Raw genomic sequence first — 12,225 nt, 5'->3', positions numbered from 1 at the left:
TTTTAGAGATGGAGTGTCTCTCTGTCACCCAGGCTGGAGTACAGTGACTCGATCTTGGCTCACTGCAACCTCTGCCTCCTGGGTTAAAGCAATTCTCTTGCATCAGCCATGGGGACTACAGGCGCATGCCGCCATGCCTGGCTAATTTTTTTTTTTTTTGTATTTTAGTAGAAACAGGGTTTCACCATATTGCCCAGGCTGGTCTTGAACTCTTGAGCTCAGGCAATCTGCCCGCCTCGGCCTCCCAAAGTGTTAGGATTACAAGCGTGAGCCACTGTGCCTGGCCAGGCAGTCAAATCTTTTTTTAAAATTATACTGTAAGTTCTAGGGTACATGTGCACAACGTGCAGTTTTGTTACATACGTATACCTGTGCTGTGTTGGTTTACTGCACCCATTAACTCGTCATTTACATTAGGTGTTTCTCCTGATGCTATCCCTCCCCCCTCCCCCAACTCCACACTCCACTACAGGCTCTGGTGTGTGATGTTCCCCACCCTGTGTCCCAGTATTCTCATTGTTCAATTCCCACCTATGAGTGAGAACATGCAGTGTTAGGTTTTCTGTCCTTGAGATAGTTTGCTCAGAATGATGGTTTCCAGCTTCATCCATGACCCGACAAAGGACATGAACTCACCTTTTTTATGGCTGCATAGTATTCCACGGTGTATATGTGCCACATTTTCTTAATCCAGTCTGTCATTGATGGACATTTGGGTTGGTTCCAAGTCTTGGCTATTGTGAATAGTCAGGCAGTCAAATCTTAAAAAGCTGCCAGATAATCTCCTTTGACTCCGTGTCTCACATCCAGGTCACGCTGATGTAAGTGGTGGGTTCTCACGGTCTTGGGCGGCCCCTTCCCTGTGGCTTTGCAGGGTACAGCCTCCCTCCCGGTTACTTTCACAAGCTGGCGTCGAGTGTCTGTGGCTTTTCCAGATGCATGGTCCTGAGTCCAGGTAAGGATGGAGAGGGGCTGCAGGGCTAGATTTGTGGGGGAGGGCGGTGTGTGGGTCTCACTTCCCCTCCCCCTCAGCTGGGGACACCCCACACCGCCCCTCTCACTTCCCCCTCTAGAGGTGAGAGCAAGGATGCAAGACGCGGGATTATCTGGGTTGGAATCCCGAGTCCACTACTGTGTAGATGAATTGCCTTGGGCTTGTGACTCAGGTTTTCTGCCACTATTTTCCTTAACTGTTAAATACAGAGGCCCCAGCAGTTACAAAACCAGTAACTTTGGGCAGATGACTTAACGTTTTGCGCCTCTGTTTTTCTCATCTGTGAAATGGGGTGATGACGATTCCTCCAGGTTTGTAAGTCTTGCATGAACATGAGCTGAGTTAATGTGTTAAAACGGTGTGCAGTCCATATTAAATGCCGTCAGGAGCATTTGACTTTACTTTTGAGTCCCCAATTCCAAAATCCAAAAAGCCCTGGAAATCAAGTCGTTTTGGTAAATTGTTTGGCGGCAATCTCTGACCTGAACTAACTTTTTGTTAATTGTAGTCTTTTTTTTTTTTTTTTTAAGACAGAGTCTCACTCTGTTACCCAGGCTGGAGTGCAGTGGCACTATCTCAGCTCACTGCAACCTCCACCTCGTGGGTTCCAGAGATTCTCCTGTCTCAGCCTCCCTAGTAGCAGGGATTACAGGTGCCCATCACCACACCCAGCTAATTTTTATATGTTTAGTAGAGATGAGGTTTCACCATGTTAGCCAGGCTGGTAATTGTAGTCTTGATTTTTTTTTTTTTTTTTGAGATGGAGTTTCGCTCTTGTCACACGGGCTGGAGTGCAATGTCACGATCTTGGTTCACTGCAACCTCCACCTCCTGGGTTTAAGTGATCCTCCTGCCTCAGCCTCCCGAGTAGCTGGGGTTACAGGTGCCGGCCACCATGTCCAGCTGTTTTGTATTTTTAGTAGAGACGGGGTTTTCCCATGTTGACCAGGCTGGTCTTGAACTCCTGACCTCAGGTGATCCGCCCACCTCGGCCTCCCAAAGTGCTGGGATTACAGGCATGAACCACTGCGCCTGGCCTGTAGTCTTGATTTTTATCCCACTTAATGTTAATGTTAACACTTCTCATTGTAAAAAAAAAAAAAAAAAAAAAAAAAAAATAGGTATGGTGTTTGATTACAAAATGCTGTCCCAACCTCGCTGAAGTGAGGCATAAAAGATGGTATAAACGCCGGGCGCAGTAGTTCACGCCTATAATCCCAGCACTTTGGGAGGCCGAGGCAGGTGGATCACGAGGTCAAGAGATCGAGACCATCCTGGCCAACATGATGAAACCCTGTCTCTACTAATAACAGAAAAATTTGCATGGTGGCGGATTGCTGTAGTCCCAGACTTGAGAGGCTGAGGCAGAAGAATCACTTGAACCTGGGTGGGTGGAGGTTGCAGTGAGATGAGATTGCACCACTGCACTCCAGCCTGGACAACAGAGCGAGACTCCATCTCAAAATAAAATAATAAAAAAAAGATGGTCTAATCCTGTACAACATTTTCAAATATTGGAAAGTTCTGGGTTCCAAAATGTATTTGAGGTCCAGTGCAGTGGCTCATGCCTGTAATCCCAGCACTCGGGAAGGCGGAGGCGGGAAGAGGGGCATTTCGGGAGACTGAAGTTTGAGACCAACTGGGGCAATGTAATGAGAACTCATCTCAAAACCAAAAAAAAAAAAGCCAGGGTGTGGTGGCCTGTGTTGGCGGTCCTAGCTATTTGGGAGGCTGAGGTGGGAGGATCACTTGAGCCCAGGAGTTTGAGGCTGCAGTGAGACACGATCATGCCACCACACTGTAGCCTGGGTGACAGAGCAAGACCCTGTATTTTCAGTAGAGGTGAGGTTTCGCCAGGTTGGCCAGGCTGGTCTTGAACTCCTGACCTCAAGTGATCTTTTATTACTATTATTATTAAAGTTCTGGGGTACATGTGCAGGATGTGCAGTTCCGTTACATAGGTAAACGTGTGTCATGGTGGTTTGCTACACCTGTCACCAGGCTGGAGTGCAATGGCGTGATCTCGGCTCACTGCAACCTCCGCCTCCTGCGTTCAAGTGATTCTCCTGTCTCAGTCTCCTGAGTAGCTGGGATTACAAGCGCCCTCAACCATGCATGGCTAATTTTTGTATTTTTAATAGAGACGGAGTTTTACCATGTTGGCCAGGCTGGTCTGGAACTCCTGATCTCAAGTGATCCACCCATCTTGGCCTCCCAACTTGTTAGGTATTTTGCAGTGTCTGCTTTGAGGGACAGTCACCCAAAGTGATCTCTGTTTCCTCTCTTGTCAAATAGAGGCACCAAGGAGAAAACAGGAGTTTTTTTTTTTTTTTTTTTTTTTTTTTTTGACAGGGAATCTTACTCTTTTGCTCAGGCTGGAGTGCAGTGGCATGATCACGGCTCACTGTAGCCTTTGACCTTCCGGGCTCTACCCAGCCTCCCATTTCAGCCTCCCGAGTAGCTTGGCCTAGCACACCACTACACCTGGTTAATTTTTGTACTTTTTGTAGGGATGGTTGTCTCACTATGTTACCCACGCTGGTCTTGAACCCTGAGGCTCAAATGATCTGCCTTCCTCAGCCTCCCAAAGTGCTGGGATTGTAGGTGTGAGCCACCGTGCCCAGACTGCTTCCTCTATTCTTCAAACATCCCTAACCAAGAACTTTTTTTTTTTTTTTTCTGAGACAGAGTCTTGCTCTGTCGCCCAGGCTGGAGTGCAGTGGCGTAATCTTGGCTCACTGCAACCTCCACCTCCAGGGTTCAAGCGATTCTCCTGCCTCAGTCGGCCGAGTAGCTGAGATTACAGATGCATGCCACCATGCCCGGCTGATTTTTGCATTTTTTAATAGGAAAATGAAAAGACAGAAAAAACTTGATGCCCTCCCTTGTCTTACCCGCCACCCCACCCCGACTCCCACCCCAGGTGACCCCTGTGTGTAAACATTTTCTCTCGAACTTAAATAAAATTTAAAAAACCCTAATCAGAAGCAGTGGTCACGGGCGCACCCACTGCACTCCAAAGAAGGTCTCATCAGTGTTTCGGGAAGGCAAAAGTGTCCCAGTAAGGTTGGTGCAGAGTGTGTCTCCTCGGGCCAGGGGCGTCAGGCGCTGGGAGGCAATGGTACAACCTTGGTGGAAGCTGAGACGTAGCAGACTGATGCTACGGGAGGCGGGAGAGCAGATTCCCACAGCCAGGGTGGTGGGGTGGTGGTGTCTGGAGGTTGACGTGGAGGAGCAGATGGCCAGCGTCACCTGGATGTGGACCATGTAGATGCCGTCACGATGGATACGTAGCTGCCCCTTGTCCAGCTCTGGTCCATGCAGGAAGGAGCGGCCCAGTGCTGGGCCCCCCTGCCAGTATAGCCTGGGGTCCTGCTGAGGTCCTAGGGCACAGGGTTAGAGGGATGAGAGGATGAAGTTTTAGGGAAACTGAGGCACAGGGGGTCATAGAGAAAGTCAGATATAGAGATCGAGAGTTAGAGATCAAGGGATAGGTTGGACATGGTGGCTCATGCCTGAAATCTCAGCAGTTTAGAAGGCCAAGGCGGGTGGATCACCTGAGGTCAGGAGTTCAAGACCAGCCTGGACAACATGGCGAGACCCCATCTCTACAAAAAATAAAAAGTTAGCCAAGTGTGGTGGTCCTGGCTACTCTTGGGAGGAGGCTGAGGCTGGAGGATCGCTTGAACCTGGGAGGATGAGACTGCAGTGAGCTATGATCACACCACTGTACTCTAGTATGGGTGACAGAAACCCTGTCTCAAAAAAAAAAAAAAAAAAAAGAAAAGGAGGGGAGTAGAAGGTTAGAGATCTAAAGGGAAGGAGAGAGGGGTAAGGGGAGAGGTGTAGAGAGAGGGACCAAGAGATACCAGGAGAGAGAGAGAGAGAGAAAAAAAAAAACAGAGACAAGGGTAGAGACAGATGGGGAGGGAGTGATATATATAGAGAGAATGCATGAGAGAGCGACAGAGAGAATGAGAGAGCAAGAGAGAGTAAGAGAGCAGGAGAGAGCATGAGAGAGAGACAGCAAGAGAGTGTGTGTGTGAGAGAGAGGACAAGAAAGCTTGAGAGAGAGTGCATGAGACAGCATGCGAGAGAGAGCCAGAGAGAGTGAGAGAGCAGGAGAGAGCCAGAGATTGGTAAGACAGCATGAGACAGCATGAGAGAGAGAGAGTGCAAGAGAGAGCTTGAGGGAGTGCATGAGAGAGTGAGAGAGCACGAGAGAGCACGAGAGAGTGAGAGAGCATGAGAGAGATAGCATGAGAGAGCCAGAGAGAGTAAGAGAGCACAAGAGGGCATGACAGGCCGGGCGCGGAGGCTCAAGCCTGTAATCCCAGCACTTTGGGAGGCCGAGACGGGCGGATCACGAGGTCAGGAGATGGAGACCATCCTGGCTAACACGGTGAAACCCTGTCTCTACTAAAAAATACAAAAAACTAGCCGGGCGAGGTGGCGGGCGCCTGTAGTCCCAGCTACTCGGAGGCTGAGGCAGGAGAATGGCATAAACCCGGGAGGCGGAGCTTGCAGTGAGCTGAGAACCGGCCACTGCACTCCAGCCCGGGCGAGACAGAACGAGACTCCATCTCAAAAAAAAAAAAAAAAAAAAAAAGAGGGCATGACAGAGAGAGAGCAAGAGAGAGCTCGAGAGAGTGCATGAGAGTGAGAGAGGGCAAGAGAGAGCAAGAAAGAGTAAGGGAGAGTAAGATTAAGAGAGCACGAGAGGGCATGACAGAGAGAGAGCAAGATAGAGCTCGGAGAGTGCATGAGAGGGCATGAGAGAGGACATGAGAGTGACAGCACGAGAGAGCTTGAGAAGTGAGAGAGCATGAGAGAGCCAGAGAGAGTAAGAGAGCACAAGAGGGCATGAGAGAGAGAAGAGCCAAGAGAGAGCTCAAGAGAGTGCATTGAGAGCGAGGAGAGTGGCATGAGAGCGAGAGAGCATGGAGAGTGACAGAGAGCACGAGGAGCATGAGAGAGTAAGAAGAGTAAGAGACAGTAAGAGAGAGTAAGAGAGTAAGAGAGCAGGAGAGAGCAAGACAGAGCTCCAGAGAGTGCTTGAGAGAGAGAACACGAGAGAGTGCAAGAGAACATGAGAGAGTGCGAGAGAACACGAGAGAGCAAGAGAGTGTGCGTGAGAGAGAGGACGAGAGAGCTTGAGGGATCATGCACGAGACAGCGAGAGAGAGAGCACGAGAGAGCGAGAGAAGGAGAGGAGACAGTGCGAGAGACAGCATGAGAGAGAGAGAGAGAGCAAGAGAGAGAGAGTGTGTGTGAGAGAGGACGAGACCTACAGAGCTCGAGAGAGTGCACGAGAGAGTGAGCGAGAGTGCCTGAGAGTGAGAGGGAGCGTGCGCACGAGAGAACGCCAGAGAGCGAGAGAGAGGATGCGCGAGAGAGCGCACGAGAGACAGCGCCAGAGAATTCCCCAAGGGAAGCCTGCTCGGGTAACACCCTGAACCCCAATAAAAGCTTTGGCTCCCAGGTCCCTTTCTTTTTCTTGCTCTCTACCTGCTGGTTGAGTGTCTCAGAGAGCTCCCACACCTTCCCGTTGGCCCTCCTCTCTCTAGGATCTTTATTTTCTTGAGAGACGGTGTCTGACCCTGTCACCCAGGCTGGAGTGCAGTGGTGCAATCATAGCTCACTGCGGCCTCAGCCTCTGGGGCTCAAGCTATCTCCCACCTCAGCCTCCTGAGTCATTGGGAAGTGGCGTGCGTCACCATGACCAGCTAATTTTCAAAATTTTGTTCTAGAGATGGTGGTCTTGCTATGTTTTGCAAGCTGGTCTCGAACTCCTGGGCTCAAGCGATCCTCCCGCCTCAGCCTCCCAAAGTGCTGGGATCATAGCCGTGAGCCACGGTGCTCGGCCGTATTTCACGTGTTTCTCGCAGCGTCTCCTGTCTCCGTGTGTTATCTGACTGACACACCTGAGCCTCACTCTCCTTTTCACTCAAGGCTCTCCTGGACACTGGCTGTCTTGTTAGGAAGGAACTGAACACAGGTCAAACAGGAGCCACAAGGTTGTTTACCAGGCTTTGGAAATTTCCTGTATTGTTTACCAGGCTTTGCAAATTTCCTGTAAGAGTGACACCTGGTCCCCTGTCAGACACTTAGGCATGACATCATCCACCAGAAGAAAGAACGGTCATGTGAAAGATACTGTCAACACGCACGGTCACGCCCGGTGCCCCGTCGATGCGGGGCTAGAGTTTACAGTCACCCTCCAGAAAGGGGCCTCAAGACCAAATTACAGGAAAAATATAGGGGGGAGAGAGAGAGAGAGAGAGATCGATCAGGGGTCAGAGACCCAAGGAGAAGAGAGAGAAACAAAGGTCCTTTCCATTACAAAATGGAAGGAACAAGCCTGCAGTGATATTAGTCTCTGGGGATGAACCGTGGAAAAACAGAAGAGGAAGAAGTGTTCGAGAGAGGCTGGGAGGAGACATATTCTCACCTAGCGCAGAACGGTTCATTTCATCTCCCTTAAGGCTTCTTGCCGATGCCACCCACTCAGAGACCCCCTGCCCCCCACCGCCACGACTCCACTTTAAATGAGAACCCCAACCCTGGCACGCCCAGATTCCCCACCCACATCCTTGCCTGATTTTTCTCTAAAACCTGCTCTTGGCCTGTTTTACTCTATGCGGCATTGTTCTGTTTCTCACATGTTCATTTTTATCTTTTGTCATCTCCTCCTGGGTAGGAGTAATAGTAGAAGGGAAGCTCACCAGGCAGGGATTTCTGTCTGTTTTGTGCGCAGCACCGGAACAAGGCCTGCCCACTGCAGATGTATAATTAGTGCTTGTGGCATGAATGGAGGAAGGGTAGCCATTCCTGCGAGCGTTTTTGTTTACTAACAAAATCCCTTTGATTCTTCTAAGGGAGGAGATCGAATGTGAAGGACTGCGAGCGAAAGAGAGAGAAAGGTAGCGGATGCCCAGAAACACACACCTGCCCCATCTCTCTCTCTCTCTCTCTCTCTTTCTCTCTCTCTCTCACTCTCTCTCTCTCTCTCTCTCTCTCGATCTCTCTCATTCTCTCCCTTTTCCTCTTTCTCTTGGGCATGATCTCTCTTTCTCCCTCACCCTCTTTCTCTTCTTCCCCCCTCTGTCTCTTCCTCTCTATCTCTGCCATTCTCCTCTCTTCTTTCTTTCTTTTTCTTTCTTTCTCTTTCTTTCTTTCTTTCTTTCTTTCTTTCTTTCTTTCTTTCTTTTCTTTTCTTTCTCTTTCTTTTTCTTCTTTCATCTTTCTTTCTTCCTTTCTTCCTCTCTCTGTCTCTTCCCTCCCTCCCTCTCTCCCTCCCTCTTTCTTTCTTTCTCTTTCTTTTCTTTCTCTTTCCTTTCATTTATTTATTTGTTTACTTATTTATTTGACGGAATCTCCTTCTGTGATCTAGGCTGGAGCGCAGCGGCATAATCTCGGCTGACTGCAACCTCGGCCTCTCAGGTTTAAGCGATTCTGCTGCCTCAGCCTCCCGAGTAGCTGGGATCACAGGCACCTGCTACCACGCCCAGCTAATTTTTGTATTTTTAGTGGAGACGATGTTTCACCATGTTGGCCAGGCTGATCTCAAACTCCTGGGCTCAAGTGATCCACCGCCCTCGGCCTCCCAAAGTGCTGGGGATTACAGGCGTGAGCAACCACACCCGGCCGCCTCTCTGGTTTTCATTCACTGTTCCTCTCTGTCTCTCCCTCCCTCTCTCTCTCCGTCTCCTCTATCTCTTTTTTTCTCTCTCTCTCCCTCTCTCTTTCTTTCTCCCTTGCTCTCTCTTCCTGTGTCTCTCCCTGTTTCTTTCTCTATTTCTTTCCCTGTCTTCTTCTGTCTCCGTCTGTCCCCTCTGTCTCTCTCTGTGTCTTTGTTTCTCGCTGTCTCTCCCTCCCTTTCTCTTGGCCTCTCCCTCCCTCTCCGTCTCTCTTCTCTCTGTCTCCTCTTCTCTGTTTCCTTCCCTGTCTCTCCCTCTCTCTCTCCCTCCGTCTCTCTCTGTGTCTCTTTCTCTCTGTCTCTCCCCACTTGTCCTTCTGTCTCTCCTTCCTTCTCTCTCTGTGTCTCTTCTCCCCGTCCCTCCACGTCCCCCGTGTTACCTGTATGATTCAGCTGCAGCTCAGCTATGTCCCACTGGAAGAAAAGACCAGAAAACAGAGCACGGACGTAAGCAGAGAGGTTCTATGTGTCCCCCGTGCCAGGAGCTCTCTTCTCTCTGTCCATCCTCCTTTCCACCTCTCATCCCACGGCGCGCACGGGTGACTTCATTTGATTTTATTTACTTTTAAGACTTCTTAAAGAGGAAGCAGGTCTGAACCAGCGGGGAGCGTAAAGTCGAGACCTTCAAAATAACTTCTTAGTTTCCCGAATCGTTTTCCTGTATGTCACTGGGCGCGAGTGCACCGCGCGCACCGGACTCTCTCAGCTGCAAAGGTGCCCGGCGCGGTCCCCAAGGGGATCCCTCCCCCACCCGGAGCGAGTGGCTGGGGCCATCCCGTCCTAGGAGGCCCCAGGGAGCCCCCACGCCCAGCCTTGTGAAGCCCCCAGCACCCTCTGAGTCAGCCTGCCGGGGAACACCAGAGCCGAGTCATCTTCCATTTCCATGTGCGCCTACCTTTCCCATCCTGGGATCTCCCTGTACCTCCTGGCAGGGTGACTCTCTCGGAGCCCCTACACCGCGCAGCTGGTCGCCGCCTTGCCTCCCTGTTCTGGTCTCTGTTTCTGCCCTACCAGATCTTCCTCCCTGGCCTCTTTGTACCCATCTCATTCTGATTTTGTCTTTTCTGTCACGCGCCTCACGGTCCCTCCGCCCCTCTCCGTATTCTCTGCCGGAATAAGTTGGGATGTTTTCTTCCCAACTTTCTTTCTTTTTTTTTTTGAGATGGAGTCTGGCTCTGTCTACCAGGCTGGAGTGCAGTGGCCGGATCTCAGCTCACTGCAAGCTCCGCCTCCCGGGTTCACGCCATTCTCCTGCCTCAGCCTCCCGAGTTGCTGGGACTACAGGCGCCCGCCACCTCGCCCGGCTAGTTTTTTGTATTTTAGTAGAGACGGGGTTTCACCGTGTTAGCCAGGATGGTCTCGATCTCCTGACCTCGTGATCCGCCCGTCTCGGCCTCCCAAAGTGCTGGGATTACAGGCTTGAGCCACCGCGCCCGGCCTTCTTCCCAACTTTCTATCTCACTCACCCCAAGTGACTCGAGCGGCAGCTGCTGCTGAGCCCGTGAGAGGCGCTGGATGCAGACCACGAGGCAGATCGCCAAGCACGCGACCAATGGAACCAAAGCAGCCCGCAGGACGCACGCATAGGGCCTGCGCCGCACCGCGCAGCCCGAACCCTCCTCCGGCATCGCCGCCGCGATCACCTCCGCTAGCGCAGGCGGGGCGAGGAGGGCGCAGAGCGCTGCGGAGAAGGAAGGAAGGCAACTGCAGCCCCCTCCCGGGGCTCCTGGGCGTCTACTTGCCTCAACTTGTCAGGGGACCAGCCTGCCCCTCTTTGGGGATGTCCGGCCGGTCGAGGGGAGGGACTTGAACGATTGGCGAGGGGAAATTCCCTCCAACAGTCTGCAGCTCTTACAGTGGGTGGAGGTGATTGCCGGATGGGCCAGGCAGTGGCCTCGGGTGAGCCGCAGAGTTGCCTGTCCCCAACCCCTCCCCGCCCGATCTTCAGGCAGAAGACACCCAATCTTCCTATTTCCCTCTCCACCTCATTCTTCCGGGGCCCATTCATTTATTCAACAAACTTCCACTGCACATTTGTGAGGGACTAGACTGTGTTCTGTGCACTGGGGGTACAGCAAGCATCCAAGAATTGGGGGTGCTCCCCAAATATTCGTGTACCCATCACCTGCATTTTTTGTTTTGTTTTGTTTTGTTTTGTTTTTTTGAGACGGAGGTCTCCCTCTGTCGCCCAGGCTGGAGTGCAGTGGCGCCATCTCAGCTCACTGCAACCTCGGTCTCCTGGGTTCAAGCGATTCTCTTGTTTGAGCCTCGCGAGTAGCTGGGATTAACAGGCGCGCGCCATCATGCCTGGCTAATTTTTTGTATTTTTAGTAGAGATGGGGTTTCACCATGTTGGCCAGGCTGGTCTTGAACTCCTGACCTCGGGTGATCCGCCCGCCTTGGCCTCTCAAAGTGCTGGGATTAAAGGCGTGAGCCACCGCTCCCAGTCAGTTATCCCCTGCATTCTTGGAAACCTCCTGCTTTTTTGTTTAAAGTTAAATTAAACTAATATTTTTATTTTTTTATTTTTATTTTTTTGAGACAGAGTCTGGCTCTGTTGCCCGGGCTGGAGTGCAGTGATGTGATCTCGGCTCACTGCAAGCTCTGCCTCCTGGGTTCACGCCATTCTCCTGCCTCAGCCTCCCGAGTAGCTGGGACTACAAGTGCCCGCCACCAAGCCTGGCTAATTTTTTTGTATTTTTAGTAGAGATGGGGTTTCACCATGTTAGCCAGGATGGTCTCGATCTCCTGACCTCGTGATCCACCCGCCTCGGCCTCCCAAAGTGCCAGAAAAGAGCACTCCCAAAGTGCTCACAGGCGTGAGCCACCGCACCCGGACTAAATGAATATTTTTAGAGACAGAGTGTTGCTCTGTTGCCCAGGTTGGAGTGCAGTGGCGCCACACAGTTCACAGCAGCCTCAAACTCCTGGGCTTCAGTGACCCTCCCATCTCAGTCTTTTGCATAGTTGGGTCTACAAGCACACGCTATCATGCCTGGCTAATTAAATTTTTTTTTTTTTTGGTAGAGGATGGGGTGTTACTATGTTACCAGGCTGGTCTCAAACTCCTGGGCTCAAGTGATCCTCCTGCGTAGGCCTCCCCAAAGTGCCAGGATTACAGGTGTGAGCCACCACACCCAGGCCCCCGCTCCTGTTCTTGATGGCTGTAGTGGGTTAACAGCATCCTCCCAGAATTCATGGCCACCTGGAACTGCAGAATATGACCTCATTTAGAAATTAGGGGTTTTTTGCAGATGTAATTAGGGTTAAATGAGGTCATCCTGGATTAGAGAGGGCCCTCAGGTGGAGAGAAAAGAGACACATAGAGAAGGAGGCTAGAGAGGGCCCTCAGGTGGAGAGAAAAGAGACACATAGAGAAGGAGGCTAGAGAGGGCCCTCAGGTGGAGAGAAAAGAGACACATAGAGAAGGAGGCTAGAGAGGGCCCTCAGGTGGAGAGAAAAGAGACACATAGAGAAGGAGGCTAGAGAGGGCCCTCAGGTGGAGAGAAAAGAGACACATAGAGAAGGAGGC

General features: G+C 51.2%; 1 protein-coding gene across 2 annotated transcripts; it reads right to left on the bottom strand.

Moving 5' to 3' along the window:
- Positions 1 to 3,821: 3,821 nt before the first annotated feature.
- CD70 (CD70 molecule) lies at positions 3,822 to 10,471 on the bottom strand. Of its 2 annotated transcripts, none has more exons than XM_017880064.1 (3): positions 10,160 to 10,471; positions 9,074 to 9,107; positions 3,822 to 4,377 (listed from the first exon to the last, which is right to left on the bottom strand). In XM_017880064.1, exons 1-3 carry the CDS (start codon positions 10,319 to 10,321, stop codon positions 3,989 to 3,991), a joined length of 585 nt encoding a protein of 194 aa, XP_017735553.1. In that variant the 5' UTR covers positions 10,322 to 10,471; the 3' UTR covers positions 3,822 to 3,988. The 2 variants fall into 2 exon arrangements, with proteins under 2 accessions (XP_017735553.1, XP_017735554.1); XM_017880065.1 differs by lacking the exon at positions 10,160 to 10,471 and adding an exon at positions 9,589 to 9,792 and having other exon boundaries at positions 3,841 to 4,377.
- Between the last annotated feature and the right edge of the window lie 1,754 nt (positions 10,472 to 12,225).

The sequence above is a fragment of the Rhinopithecus bieti genome, unplaced genomic scaffold (assembly GCF_001698545.2).
Source record: "Rhinopithecus bieti isolate Rb0 unplaced genomic scaffold, ASM169854v2 scaffold_10589, whole genome shotgun sequence".
NCBI classification, from domain to species: domain Eukaryota; kingdom Metazoa; phylum Chordata; class Mammalia; order Primates; family Cercopithecidae; genus Rhinopithecus; species Rhinopithecus bieti.
The sequence above is the reverse complement of the archived record's forward strand: the minus strand, read 5'-3'. Positions and strand labels throughout refer to the sequence as shown.